Here is a 15,623-nt window from a genome sequence, read left to right on the forward strand (position 1 = left end):
GGAGAAGCGGAGAAGATGAGCGACAGCCGCGGTGACGAACCTGCGGAAGCGAATGCGCGGCCACGGCGGGAAACGGCGGAGGAGGCGCCGGGCGCGGGACCGGCGGGAGCCGGGACATCCCAGGGTGTATCCCGGGATATTGAGGAGCACCGGGACATCCCTGCGAACATCCCGGGATATTCCAGAGCACCGGGACGATCCAGGGAATATCCCGGGATATTCGGGAGCACTGGACATCCCTACGGGCATCCCGGACGCTCCGGGGCGCCGGGACATCCCAGGGAGCAGGGAGGTACTGGGACACACCGTGGAGCAACACCGGGACCCTCTGGAGGAGCATCCCGGGACACCCCGACGATGATCCCGTAGCTGAATTCTTGCTTGTTTTGTTTTAAAATTTTTCCTGCTCGGGGAGGAATTTTTAAAGTCTTCCTGCCCCCGCATTGCCGGGTGGAGCTGACGATGCTGAGGGCAAGCTGAAGGAAATGGCTCAACCTGGAAGGATTTGCAGAGTCAGGCCCTGTGTAACAGGAGGAATTGCAAATCTACAAAGAGAGGCTCATTGAATTATTTTTGGGATAGGATCCACCATGCTCCTGTCCCATCAGGGACTGCTGCTTGGTTTGTGGGCCAGTGTTGCTTTTTTAACATGGGCTTCTGGAGCTTTTCCTCAGATAGTGAAGAGTGGAGGGAAGAGTAAATATATTAGTGGGAGGAAAGGCAGGTTTGTGAACTGTTGTGTAGAAGAAAAGGGAATATTTAATGTGTTGACATGTCTGAAGATGCTTTATTGGAAGAGGACATTTGGGAGTACAAATCCATTAGGAAGCGAAAGCATCAGAGTAACTCACAGAGCATCTCCACGCCTGTGCAGGAAGTAAGTGTTGGCAAGGGCAGGCCAAAAAGAAAGAGAAATGGAAAAAAGAAATCGACAGAAAAAACTGGTACACCTCAGAAAGCCAAGCAGAGCTCACAGGCAGGTCAGGATGGGGATGAATGTAAAGAAGACAGCAGTGTGCACTCCCAGGACAGTGTGGGTAGCCTGGCAGAGCAGAGCTCACAGAATGCAAAGCCCGTTCACGATGGATTCTGTCCCAGCTGCCAGATGCCCTTCTCTTTGCTGTTGGTCCAGACACCCCAGTGGCACGTCTATGAATGTTTGGAAACTCCAGGACCCATTGAAAAAGGTATGAACGGAGTAAGAAAAAAGCCTTCAGAGAAAACTTACAGACTTCTCATGAAATGTTGCTGTAAACCTCGTTTTTATATTCAGCTCAAGATCTGAAATGGTAGTTGGTATGATTTTTATCATGTTTTATTATGTTGTTATTGATCCGTCCTATTTTTGTACAAAATTTTTGCTTCTTTGTGAAAAACATGGAAATCTGACATGAAAATCTCATTTCAGAATCTAATCTCAAAACTCTGCTAAAGTTTCATGGCTGTTTATCAAATTCTAGTGCTTCATTCAACAAACTGAAGGTGCATATTTAAAGTAATGAAACCTGTTGCAATGACAGTGTCAGAAAAGAACCTTCAGGCACAAGGGTGCTACTTTTGACATGAAGCTTCTATCTCCTTAGGTGTAGATTTTATTATCTTGTATTCATGTTGATATGTGATTTGTTCAGTTGTCTATGGACATTTGGAAGATGAAATATGCCAATTTACTTAAAATGTTACCTTGTGGCCCACTATGATTTAGAAATATTGTATAGAAATAGAGCCTAACGTTCCTGTATCATAAGAAAACTGTTTTATTTTGAGCTCTGTACAAGAAGAATAAAACTGACACATTCCAAATTCTAGTTTCATGGGGAAATACCAATCTAAACACTTTCAGGTATCCAATTTATGTCCTTAGTACACCTCACAACTTTTGTAAAACAGAAAGCATACAGTCAGGAAATGTGAGTGAAGGCTGTTTTAAGTAATAGAACCAGCTTTTTCTATTTTGATAACATTCCTTGAGTTTTCTTCTTTGGAGCAATGACATGTAAGTCCTTTCATGCTGATTTTGGCAGTGCTTTTAATTTAAGGCAGGTGTTTTAACACCTCATTTCTGTCTTAACAGGTGCAAAATCTTTCTGGTGGGTTTATGCATTCACTTTAAAAGCCTGAAAAGTTGGGCTGGCAAATTGTTACTGGGAAAGGTCTAGGAAAGTGCTATGGATGTTTTTTTTTTCCTAGCATCTCAACACTGAATGTTCTTCATATAGGTAAATGCACAACTTTTTTATTTTTTTTTCTTCGTGTGTAATATCAGTTAATTTAAAATGGAATTTCAGGTCAATTCAGAGTTGAGGTTTGGTGGTTTTGTTTGTTATTTGTGTTTGAAGTGTACTGGCTGTTTCTGGTGCCACTTCTCTGAGCTTGTTGCTTGAATATGAGACAATTCTAGACGAGAAGCCATGTGATTGAAGGAGCTCAGCATTGAAACAGGGTCAAGTTGTTAATGGGCTGTATAATTCAGGCATAGTGCTGTGTGAGCAGCAGCTGTTTGGTTTTAGACTGGAAGCTTCTCATTACTCAGGTCATAGCAGTGGTGGCTTGAAAATTACTTTTTATTTGTGTCTTCTGACTTCCAGCAGCTGTGTTTATAATAAAAGCTCCTAAATGTTGTGTCACATGAGATTTCTATTTTAACTGTGCCAACTGTACTTGCAAAGGTATTAACATTTCACTTTTGTGTGGCTCTTTCCACAGAGTGTCCTGATGGTCTGCAGTGCACCTCCACCATCCCATCCCACTACAAGCGTTACAGCCATTTTCTGCTTGCAGCAAACAGGGCAGGGGAGTACCTTGTAAACCCTTTGGGAACCACTGTGGACATGAAGATGACATGTGCTACTGCTGCAAAGCCCAGCTGCTCCCCAAGTTATGCAGAGGAAACCTCAGGGGAGGAGAAACTCTCTATTAAAATAAAGCACGCCCCAAATGACAATGGTGCATCAATGCTACGGAATTCACCACAAATGAAGTCTCTAAATACAATTAGTGGAAGTACTTCCTTTTCTGCAGGTGTTCAAAAACCTCAGCAGACACTTCAGCTTCCAGAGACAGCAGATAATCATTGTAAATTTGAATTTTTTGATTTTGCATCCTCTCAAGAAAGTGAGACAGCAGAACATCTGTGTGTGGAGAAAGATGCAAGTCAGCCAAGTCTGCTACAGTCAGGAGTGGACTTCAATGACTATGGAATTTCATACTCACCACTAAGTACATTTGAGGAAAGTGAAGAGGAAGAGGAGGAAAAAGTAAAAGTATCACAGACTAAATTATTCGAAGTGCAGAACTCAGAAGAAGACTCCGATTCTGTGACATTTAAAACATTTGATGAACTTCTCTCACAGAGGAAGCCTCAGTATGAGCATGCAAAAATGGAAAATTTCATAACCAAAAAACCCCTCTGTGGGGAAGAAAATACACTGGACCATCTAGATCCTCAGCAAGGGGTGGTAACCAGTGGATCCTCTTCTGCTTGTAGTTACAGGGAGCCTGAACAGCCAGAATTGATTTCCTCTGCTGCCAAAGCAGGAGCCACAGAGTCAGAAGATGCTGGTGCTTGTGCTCTGGGTTCTGCATATGTGAGTCTTACTGGTACATCATCACTGCTAGACAGAGAAGATGCTGGCTCCCTTCTGACACAGAAGAGTAATGTTTTGAGGGAGCCAAGTAACATTTTAAGTGGTACAAATAAAAAGACTGCCAGTGCAATTGATAAAACAGCTCACCAGGAGAGTTTGCAGACAGCAGAGGAGAAAAAAGGAAATCTTAGTACAGCTGCTGTATGCTTTCCCAGCCCCACCTCTTCTAAATCAGAGCCATCTCTTTCATTAGCAACTGTGAACACCAAATCCAGTCCTGCCAAAGAACTGAAACAAATGGACATTGGTGTTTTCTTTGGGTTAAAACCCAAAGCAAAGGAGGAACGCAAAGGAGAGGCGTGTTTGAAGGAGAAGAAGCAGATACCAGCTTCAGTATCTCCTAATGGAAAGAGGCCCAGACAGCAAAAAAGGAAGGCTGAGGGGTCTGTGGGAGATGTGGAAGCAGTTTCAGAAAGTTCCAGTAAAAATGAAGCCATTGCAGATGTACCTTCTGGTGGCCAACGAAGGTGGAGAAAAAAATTTAAAGAATTACCTACTACAGGTGAAGAGCCAAGAAAAAAACACTGCCCCTTCTACAAGAAAATACCAGGTGAGAGGTAACTTGGTTTTTCTTAGAGGTTAATTTATTTTGGCTGGAGTGTTGTGTTTTTGTCCTAATTTTAGACGTCAGTATTGTTACTCCTGATAACTGCTTTCTTAAATGTGTCTTATTTGCTTAACTGGTTGCCATCTGTATAAGAGAGCAGCTGAACAACATATTTGGGAGGCCTTTGAAAGTATTTGTTTGTGAGCACTTTGTGAAAATTTTATTTTAGTTTGTGAAAATCTCCTTTTGCCACTGTTGACTGCTACACAAAACACATTAATCTTTAAATGGCTCCTTCGGTTGTGTGCAGAATAACTATTACCTTTTAACTGGGAAGAAAGGAAAAAACAAAAGCAATATCTGATTAGAAATTGGTTCTGGACTTTGCATGTTTACTGGCTGGATTCTCTTCCCTCTTTGCTGTAGGAACTGGTTTTACAGTTGATGCCTTCCAGTATGGAGAAATTGAAGGCTGCACAGCTTATTTCCTTATTCATTTTCACTCTGACCACTACAGTGGACTAACAAAAAACTTCAGGTTTCCAATCTACTGTAATAAGGTAAGGCTTTTCAAGATTACTAGATACCATTATATCCATATGCTTTTGTCCTTTTATATCCATCACTTTTGGAAGTACTGATGGAAGTAAATAGAAGATCAAGTGGTTGGGGTCCTTTACTGGGTCAGTGGATATGTACAGGGGAAAGTGCATTTTGTTTGTGTGAAATCCTTACCTTGATTTGACTGATCAAGAGGATTAGTGAAACTTCCCTCCCTAGATACCATGAAAAAAAATCAGCTTTTAAAAGGACCTGTAGAGGTCACATAGACCAATTTCCTGCACAGTGGAACCTTCAAAGTTAGATCAGACTGCAGGGATTCTTTTGTCAGTCAAATTTTGAACGTTGGCCAGATTTTACTATATCTCCTTGCAACCTGTTGCAGTGCTTACTTCTTCTGGTTTTTTTGGTGTTTTGTTTTTTTTTTTTTTTTTTTTTTTTTTCTTCCCTAATAATACATTTGAAATTTCTCGTTTTGCAACTTGCCATTGTAGTTTGTTTTTTTTTTTTTTTGTATGCGTGCATCATGTAGAATCTGGCTGCATTGTCTCTAAACTATTTCAGTGATGGAAGTCTGAAATAGATTCTGTATGAGCCATCTCTTTTCCACATTAAGCAAGTGGAATTATTTCAGACTGATGCTTTGTGTCCTGTACTTTGGGCTGCTGAATGACACGACTGCCATTAGCTGTTGTAGGTCCAACCAGCTCTTCTTTACTTGTAACATGGTAGGGCACCTTGCCTAACCAGCACATCCAGAGCTTGCATCAAAAAAACCTATTTATGGTTCATTCTGGCAGTTTCCTGGAATACTTGTGTCCTGTATTGCTTTTGCAGTTGGAGTGACTGCTGCCCTCCTCGATAAGGTCCAGGGGCCTGTTAGCTGGCAACTTCTTCACTTGGTTAAAGAAGGTTTTACCCACCCCTTCCTCTTAACTTGACAGTGTGCAACAGATCTTCTTCCCCCTTGTTTGCCTCCTCTCTGATTCCAATCCACAGCCTGTTGACAGGGGTATCTGAAGACAGCTTTTCTCAGTTTGCTTTATGAGATGTGAAATGCTGCTGAAAGGCTTGGCTATACCCAGGGCCTTATAGTTTCTCTCTAAGCCAGTCTGGCTTTGAGAGCTGTTGTTTCTATAATGAACAGTGCTTTCTTCAGCCTTTGTTCCTGTTTTAAATCCTGTCTGTGTTGCAGATAACTGGCAATCTGGTGAAGAGCAAGCTCCGGGTGCAGGAGCAGTATGTCCACGTGCTGCCCATGGACACACAGTGTGTGGTCAATGGGATCAAAGTGCTGTTGCTTGATGCCAATCAGTAAGTATCACTGCATTCCCTGTGGAGAATTTCTTACAGGTAGTTAGCTTTTGAAATAGGTGAGTTATCTCCAAAAATGAAACAGGGATTTTTTGAATTTAATTAAATATTTCTTTTGTGTACGTTGTGTTAACCGCATGTAGCTCCGTAATTTTTGTTTGAGGGTTGAATGATTTCCTAGTGGTCTGAACACTTCTGGTTTTTGGTGTCTAGTTGGGAACCTAGTAGATTTGATTATCAGATACATTAGGTTTCTGTAGCTTGAACTGATGATAGGGAAATCCTTAGCTAAAGAAAAATGTGGTACTTTGGATCCTGTGAAAGACATAACCTAGGTAACATTATGAAAATTGGACTTTGAAGAAAAGCCTGTTGAAACATGGACAAGATTTCTACTGAATTTGGTGATAAAGGATGAGATTTTGTCTGTTAGACTGGCACTATGTGGTAATGCTGGATTTAAAGTTCAGTAGCACCTGACCTCCAGTCCTGTGCTCTTGTTCTGCCTCTTGGTACTTTTTTTTGGCCATGGGCTAGAGGAAGACTCCCTGCCCTGCAGTGCATTTATTGAAATGCAGGACTGTCACAGCTGGTTTGAACATTGCTTAGTGTAGGATTTGTTTATACTTGGAGAGATAAAACTCCATTAAGTCCTCTGAGAACCATCTCTAGGAACAAAGGAAGCCTTGTTGCTTATGTAATTTGTATAAATCTCATTTTTCCTCTTTGTCCCTCTGATTCTTTGCTCCAATTTAAAAGCTGTGCATACCTTAGCTACAAAGTTCAGCTTCTTGATGAGTTCACCAGTTCTGTCCTTTTAACTTCATTTCATGCCAGTTTTTCTTTTTTTGAGATTTCATTTACCCCTTGTAGGTGACTGATATCTAAAATAGTCCCACTCAGGTTTTCCAGTCTTCCCCTTCAGAAAGCTTTGTCAAGCAGCTGCAGAAGGCACAATGGATTCATTGTCACCAGTAAGGGAGTTGTATTTATAACCAGGGGCTTCTGGATCTAAAACAACATTTAAAATCTGCAAATAGAATTTAGAACAAAATGCTCCAATAAGTCTTGTGGGAAGAGAGATGAATCTGCAGCAATATAATTCTGTTTGTCTTGAGCAAGAATGCTGCTTCTCTTTGGTGTGCTGTTTCCTCTTTGAATCAAATGATAGAATGATTGAAGCTGAGGCAGGATCTGTGCCATGCCTGCAAGGTTGGGGCACCCCAAAAAGGCAGGTAATATTTGATATCTTTACTGTTGATGTGGATTTTGTGTTTTTTCTTCCCATCTCAGGTGAGAACTCAAGCTTGTGTGTGGCCATAGGATTAGCTGCAGAATTCCTTTAGAAATCAGAAATCCTAGCTAAATTAGTCTGTATAGCAGCTGTGATTTAAAATTCTGTTCTGTCCATGTTTCTACTGCTGAAGGGTGGTCTATCTCTTAAAGTAGTTTATCAGTATAGAGAGCTGACATAATTTGTGTGGGGCTTGTTTGTTTGTTTCAGCTGTCCAGGTGCAGCCATGATCCTTTTCTACCTGCCAAGTGGGGCTGTTATTCTGCACACAGGGGACTTCAGAGCAGACCCTTCCATGGAGCGCTACCCTGCTCTGATGGGCCAGAAAATCCACACCCTTTACCTGGATACCACGTGAGTTGGCTGGAAATTGATTTTTTTGTTGTTTTTATTCTTAGTCTTTTCAGTTTCGTAAGGCTTTGAACCAAATATGAACCAAATAAATGTACTTTTAAATGACATTGCTGTGGTAACACTTTTTAGCTCTATTTAGTGTTGAATAAAAGCAGAGATTTATTAAAAGTATGTGTATGTGTAGCTTGTTCATTGGTTATGCTGTTACATTAGAGAATGAAAGTGGGTGGTGGAGAAGAGGCTGAAGTATTTGCTCAGGTCACCATATTATTTATAAGTGGTATTAAATTTATGGTATCAAAACGCATACATTAAATGTTCAGGTTTATGGAAGACTAGTTTTCAATGGATTAACTGTATTACAAAAAGAAGTGTGAAGGAATTCAAAGGTGAAAGAATGCCAAAAGGCTGAATCAGTTTTGGGAGTTTTCATTAGACCTTCCTCCGATTCATTTATATAAAATTGGTTTTGTGTGAATGATGACTAATGCCCAGCTGCAGACTTTCATTTCTGTTCCATGTGTTTCTGTGAATGAGTAATGACTTACATTATGGTTTGTGTGTGTGACAAAAAATAGATATAAGGATATATTCAGGACGTGACAGAAATATCAAGCTTGCAAGGGCACTTGGTATTTATGAAGAAGAAAATACAGAATTCATTACCAGAGAGTGAATAGTTGTAGAGAAAACAATGATATATGCTCAGTGTGATTTTTGTTGCAACAATTTCTGGGCACCTCAGTGTTTCTAATAGTGTTATTATATAGAAGAGTATTGTCTTTTTCACTTCCTGAGTACATGGAGTTTTGAGGGCCTTCATGGCAATTTTAGATGTCTTTTCTTTTGTAACAAAGTGATCTATTTTGTTTCCCTGCCCCAGATACTGTAGCCCTGAGTACACTTTTCCTACCCAACAAGAGGTTATCCAGTTTGCTGTCAACATTGCCTTTGAGACTGTGACTTTAAACCCACGAACTCTAGTTGTCTGTGGCACTTACTCCATTGGAAAAGAAAAAGTTTTCTTAGGTATGTAAAAGAAGTGTATTTGTTTAGTCTGAATGTTCAGATATAGTGTAAAGAAATTGAATGTATTTAATAATCCTCCTGCTATTTTTTAGGTTTTCTAATCAATAAGTTTTAGCTTTCTGAAAGAAATAGTGTTCTACCATGTTTGCAGCCTTCCCCCCCACACTGAATATACATGTGGCCAGTTTATATACTAATTGTATGAACCTCTTTGATTGTGGTGGGAAAATTGCTAAAAGCAATTAAAAAATAAATAAATGAGGTCTTTATGACTTTTTTGTTCCTTATAATTTCAAGAAACAGCAAAAGGATGTTATTTTTAGACTTCTATTTTGAGCTTTTCCTTCCAGTTTATATTATATATCTGTTCTGACTAAGAGAAGATCTTGTGTGCTATGCTTCAGTCAGTTACAGCACCAGGAGCCAACATGATTGCCCAAATGTCTGCCTCAGAGCAGGCAGATGTGCACCATAGTGCATATTTAAAATCATCAATACAAAACTTACTCTCACTGAAATTTAGTCTGTCTTCAGTGTGTGTGGGCTGTTTGTCACATATTCCAAAAACTGCACGTTTCTGGCATCTTTGGAATAAATACCAGTTCACCTCAATAACATTCTACCAAAGAAATGTAACTTAGAATTTATCAAGGTAGTTTTCCTTCTTTTTCCAATTGTTATACAAAATTCTGCTGCTAAAATGTAGGGGACAAAGGTTTTTAACACCCATTATAGGATTCTCTTCTTAATGTTAGAATACAAAACACTACATCCTGTTGAATGTGGATTTCTTTTCTAATAGTAAAAATTATCTTGTACAATAATCAGGACTATGTCCAAAACAAGCCAAAAAAGAACTCTTACAAATTTCTCTGTCTGATTTCTTCCTAATGAATCCTGAAGCAATTGCTGAAGTTCTGGGCTCAAAGGCAAGCATGTCCCGTGACAAATACAAAACCCTGCAGTGCTTGGAGTCAGCAGCTGTCAATTCCCTCATCAGTGTGGACTGGAAGGGCACTTTGCTTCATGTTCTTCCCATGATGCAAATTAATTTTAAGGTAAGTTCAGAATATGGGCTGTTGATGAACGTGCTAGTAAAATTCTCTTGGCTCTTCCAAACCAGTGCTGTGTTTGGTGCTTTTTAACCTCTTGTCAGATCATATTTATTTAGTGGGGCTTTGACATGTAGCAATACATTGAAAATGAAAAACAATTAAACATTAATAACTTCTCCAAACATGGTGTGGTGCTTGTACAAGGTAAGGTGAGGCTTGTTCAAAGACCTGCTCTTTGCAGTCCTTTTTGAAGTGGGTTTATGTAATGACTGCCTGATCTGTCCTCTTAGCAATTAATATATTGTGAAATGGAGTTCCTGTTTTCAGCCTTTTACCTGGTCCAGTGTAGGAAAAATCTAAAAGGATTTTCTGCCTGTGAGCCTCTGTTTTGAGGCAGCCTATGAACATGGCCAACTACCAGTTCTCTAATATTTTTCACAAAAGCAAGTTAACTGGTTAATTTTAAAACATGATTTCATCTAATTTGATTTCAAATGCACATTTGGTTGAGATTTGAGACACTGAGTTTTGTTGTTGAGCATTTTTTCTGGGAATTTTTTTTATTTGGAAAGATGACTAATTCCTAGGTTATTCTAAATAGACAAAATACTGAAGGGCAGTAAGGTAAAGCAGCAGGCTCTAGATTAAAGTAACCTGTAAGGAGGAAAAAAAACGTGGCTGTTTATACCTTACAGGCTTGGATTAATTTTCCTGTTTTGCTTCAAGCCTGCTGTGCCATCTCAAGCAAATCCTTCAGACCAAGATGGTATTTAGCTGCAGGACTAGTCAAGGTCAGAATTGACCTAAAAAGGAGTAAAAAAGGCTATATGGTTTGGATGGAGCTGCAGGAGAGGGAACTTAGTATCTTAATGCTTTAACCTTGTTTTGTGATGTTTTCTGTGGTGGAGCAGAAAATGAGTAATGGAAATATGTATGGATTTATTTTTAGTGTGTTGTGCTGTCTTAAACAGGAATTGATTTGAGTTTCTTCTGCAGATTTCTGGGTTGCTAAGTCTCCATGTCCCAGCACGTGTTGATATTCACACAGCTGGACTTTCAGGGGGTGGAGGAACCCTCAAGGGCAGCTTCACTTCCCAAGGGAGGCAGTTGTGTCAGGCAGGGTCTCACCTCTGACATCAGGAGGCTCTAGACCAATCTCCGGTGTGACAAAAGCCATGCCTGGACCCTGAAAAGGAATTTTAAATGCTTAAAGATGAGGTCATATGAGCATTTATCTTACTTTTGGATTTGAGATACATTAAGAAAATATTTAAAAAAAAAACCCAACCCGGAGATGTGGTACTTGACTGCAGTATTTGGTTTTACCTCAGTAAAATGCAGGGATTGCTGTGTGTACTGACAAATGGCTGTTCTTGAATAAGCCAGATGAGTTTAAGTGGTGTTAGGGCTGGTGGTAAATGAAATATTTAATCATGTTTGAGTCTTTTCCCATCTTGTGGAATCTGTTTGTGTACACTGCTGACTTTAGTGACTCTCTGAATATCAGGCTGTCATGGTGATTGAAGGAGGTTGGTGTAGCAGTGAAATACATTTTCCATTCAAAAGGGTGAAGGTTTGGAGCAGTGCTGGCTAAAGCAATAAATGAAGAAATTTGAATGTGTATTTAAAATGGACTTGTTATGAGCAAACACAGCAGTCATTTGTTTTGGGGAAAGAGGCCATCTTTTCCAAAATGCATGCATGGTTCTTTTGCAACAAACAATTTTTTTGTAACTCAAAAATTGAGGCTTTTGCCTAACTTGACTATGTGGTGGAAACTTTCCAGGGAACTGACTTTTGTGGGTCTATGAATCTTTCATGTTGTTTAACTCATCAAGGTCTTGTACTGGCATTGAGGTGAGACTTTCAGAAGTGAAAGAGATTGAAATGCAAAAATAATTTTTTTATATGCTTGAAATTGCATCCTTAATGTGACTGTTGCACACTTGATTTATTACAAAACTTAAAAGTGGATTAGCATTGTTAATATAATAATCATTGCATTTGAAGTACTATATTTAGATTTCATTAGAGCAAGGGGAGGAAATATGTGAACAATTACCTTAATCTATGTTAATGCTCCCAAAATGAAGTGTGAAGGAGAATTAGGCTGCTACAATTATACCTTTAATCAGATGAGGACTGAACATTCACAGTGTGTTGAAAGTCACAGCAGTGAGCCATAATTCTTGTTGCTGAATGAAATGTCTTCTGTGTTAGGGCTTTTAAAAATTCTTTTTTGTACCTGGTTTGATGGATTTTGTATGTTGCTACGGGACATTGTACTGAAGGTGTTGTTAAATGTGGCAGCTTTCTGCTGCCCTGTTTTAGAGTTCTCAAGTGTCTGACAGGTTAGATAATTTTCTGTCACAGCCCATCTATCCCCCTCTACCCTCCTTTTTAATCAGACTTTATTTTGTATTCCTCTGTCTCCTGCTAATATAAAGTTTGATTTTGAGTTCTGTAACCTTGTAGGGCTTTCAGATTAGGAATTTGCCTGTAAGATTTTATACAGGACACATGAAATTGATTTTCTGTTTTTAACTTGAAGCGATACTGACTTCACTTTATGCAGGCATAGGATTGTACATACTTGGAAATTTTTTCAAGGTAATTTCCTTTTTAGAATGAGAAGATCAGAGGTGACTTCCTTCCTGTCTTGGAGAGGTGGTAAAACATGGTTTAGTGCTCAGAGCAATACTTAGCTTGTGCACTGGCTTGCTGTAAGTTTTTTGGCGTAGGTTAATTAAATCTGGTTACTTGTGGGCATAAGCAGGTGTCAAAACCTCTGTGATGATTTTGCCCTGAAGCAGCATTTCACCATCTTCTATCTCCACTCAGCTGCTGACCTCTGGTTTAGAGGAGGAGGTGAATGGTTTGTGGAGCAAGGTCTATAAGATGATGTGATTATTCCTTATGTGTTCTGATCTGTAGTGCATAGCTGTTCATATGTTAATGAAGAATTAATTCAGATGAAGAAACTGAGATCCTAAGGGACAAGTTGTTTTTTAAATGTCAATATTTGTCATTAATAATTGCAAGGTAGATGATCATTGAAATTAAAAAATACCAGCAAATGAAAATAAAATGTAGTCTGAATCCTCTCCATCATGAAATGGCCAACCTTTAGTCTAATTAGCTATTTAATGGGATTAAATATATGCTCTTTTTTTCCACAGGGCTTGCAAGATCACTTGAATAAGTTTTCTGAGAATTTTGATCAAATTCTGGCTTTCAAACCTACGGGGTGGACCTACTCTGATTCATGCCTTTCTCTGGAGGATATCAAGCCCCAGACAAGAGGAAAAGTCACTATATATGGTATAAGAGTGGCAAAGATTCAGTACATTTGGCTTTGTGTGGATGCTTTTCCTATTTTTATTCTGGAAACTCCTACTGATTTTGTAACTGCTGCTTTTTCTGGTAACTCATTGAGAAACTGAACAGATCTCTTCAGGAGGGATCTGTGAAATGAGTAATCGAGAACACCATAAATGCAGATTTTTACATACATTTTGTCCCTATCCTTGTCATGCAAATAAAAACTTTCACCTGATATAGGTACAGACTTCAGGGATGGAGTCTTGGCTTGACTGATGCTGGTGGCAGTGTAGTTCCAGAGCCAAGATTTCATTCTGTGTCTTACTTGTTTCTGAGAGAATGTCCTTTCCTCTCTGTTTTTATTGGTGGGTGGAGCTAAAACCCTTAACATCCCTTTAACCAGGTCACTGATGTTGCTTAGCTTGCACTGATGAATGACTTGGTGACTTAATGCTAGGTAATTTTCCTAGAAGGGAAAATTGGAGGGAGGGAGGTGTTTTACCTTAGCTATAAACTTTAGATCCCAAATAGGAATTGAAAAAAACCCTTTTATCTGAAGTATTTCTTAGCTGGAAGGCTTGGAGGAAGCTCAGTGGCCTGACAGATGGCTGTGATTTGTTTTCATTTCAGGGATTCCTTACAGTGAACACAGCAGTTACCTGGAAATGAAGCGTTTTGTTCAGTGGTTGAAGCCACAGAAAATCATCCCCACTGTCAATGTTGGTGACTGGAGAGACAGAAGCCTGATGGAAATGCATTTTAGAGACTGGATGACCGAGGGCAATAGGCAAAAATAAATATAAAGAAGAATGTATTTTTCAAAGGAAGTAGACTGGAATGGGAATTGAGTTCCTGTGAGTTTTATATATCTCCTTTTTCCACGAAGCTTTCTTTAGGGAGGACTTAACTGCCATTCTTTGAAGAAAGATAAGTTTGGGAAAAGAAAAAAAAAAACACCTTGCTTTCTTGTGTATCTACTACTTTTTTCTTCCCCATAATATACCATTTTTGCAAGTCCATATTTTAGGTTATTTTTATCTTACTCCTTTCCCCTGTTCTTAATTCTCCTCAGGTTGTGGAGATGCTCAGATGTGTAATGCTGGGGATTCAACAGTCTCCAGGATAATTTCTGAAAATAAGTTATTGTAATAAATGAGACAATATTAGGCTTGTGTCACATGCTGTCAACTCAGGCTTCAGAGAAGCTCATTTCGTGAGGCAGAACTGACTGTTGTGATTTAAATATTGTTAAAAAAACTTACCTTGTGAGAGAGTATTGACTTGGGCTCCTGCAGCATATGTACTTGAGGCAACGGTTTACAAAAGACACTTCTACATTCTGCTCGAGATTTTTTGATTTCGAGATTTTCGAGATTTCACTTTTTTTTTTAGTGATCTTTTTTAAAATAAAAGATCTTTTTTATGCCTATGTGTTCTTTCTGAGCAAAATGCATTTTATTTCAGTGGCAGGTTTGCTAGCCTGAACAACCTGTCTGCACTGTCTTTGGTGAATGTGCTGTGTATGTACTTGTCCGAAGTTGCTCCTGTGTCCTCTGCAGAGCCAGATCTCAGCAGGTGTTCAGAGCACAGAAGTGGTTCCTCACCATGGAATCCCCACTGGGCTTTGCAGGGTTGTTTTTATACAGGTTGTATATAAACACTGGGCTTTGCAGGGTTGTTTTTATACAGGTTGTATATAAACACTGGGGTTTGCAGGGTTGTTTATATACAGGTTTGTCACCTGAATTCTGGAAACACAAGAAAGGCAAATACTGGCACTGGCAGCAGAAAGGTAAATTTCACTTTGCTTTTTTGGCCCTAATTCTTACCAGATTATCCAGTGCTGCTTTTTTTTTGCATCTGCCTGGTGTTTATGTACTGAAGTATGTGGGTGCATGCAGGCACACTAGTAAAATTTTAATCACTAAAATAAAAACTGTTCCAAAGTTCCAGGGTGGAATCACATGTAAAGAGTCACTCCCCAGCCCCTCAGAGTAGCTTGTCTGGAATCCTCGATGCTATTTTACGTTGTGAAAACATTTTTTTAATGATCAATGCAAGTATAAACAGATCCTTGTCTCTGAGTGATGAGCTCTGTAATGTGAAGTCACTTGTTTTATTTGTCTTGTGAGAGAAATCAGTGAGGAGCTGATGGCAAAAAGATTCTTTGTACTAAAAGAGTTGTGAATGAGTATTTCACATAAGGCATTGTTAAATGCTTCAGTTTAAATTAAGCCGTTGAAGGAAACTGAATTTTTTGTTTTACATCATGCATAGTGCTAGCTGGCTGTCACAACAACTGGTAACTGGACTGGAGTGCTCATTGCTAGGATTCCACTCCTTTTTGAAGGTGTATGAAGAAGGATCTTTTATGGGTTTTGCAAGAACCAGACCTGAATGAATGCTTTGTACAAATCAGAGCAAATTTGGGGATTATATTTGACAGGGAATTGTTTTTACCAGTTGAATTGTTAAAGAATTATGCATGCTTTTTTTTTTGC

General features: G+C 39.4%; 1 protein-coding gene across 2 annotated transcripts; it reads left to right on the forward strand.

The window, feature by feature from the left end:
• Nucleotides 1-105: 105 nt before the first annotated feature.
• Nucleotides 106-14,551, forward strand: DCLRE1A (DNA cross-link repair 1A). Of its 2 annotated transcripts, none has more exons than XM_059477547.1 (9): nucleotides 106-1,187; nucleotides 2,707-4,197; nucleotides 4,621-4,754; nucleotides 5,951-6,069; nucleotides 7,574-7,717; nucleotides 8,601-8,746; nucleotides 9,650-9,804; nucleotides 12,981-13,122; nucleotides 13,753-14,551. In XM_059477547.1, the coding sequence occupies exons 1-9, from the start codon at nucleotides 773-775 to the stop codon at nucleotides 13,917-13,919; spliced, it is 2,913 nt and encodes a 970-aa protein (XP_059333530.1). In that variant the 5' UTR covers nucleotides 106-772; the 3' UTR covers nucleotides 13,920-14,551. The 2 variants fall into 2 exon arrangements, with proteins under 2 accessions (XP_059333530.1, XP_059333531.1); XM_059477548.1 differs by having other exon boundaries at nucleotides 12,981-12,999.
• The last annotated feature ends 1,072 nt before the right edge of the window (nucleotides 14,552-15,623 follow it).

The sequence above is a fragment of the Ammospiza nelsoni genome, chromosome 8 (genome assembly GCF_027579445.1).
Source record: "Ammospiza nelsoni isolate bAmmNel1 chromosome 8, bAmmNel1.pri, whole genome shotgun sequence".
Taxonomy (NCBI): domain Eukaryota; kingdom Metazoa; phylum Chordata; class Aves; order Passeriformes; family Passerellidae; genus Ammospiza; species Ammospiza nelsoni.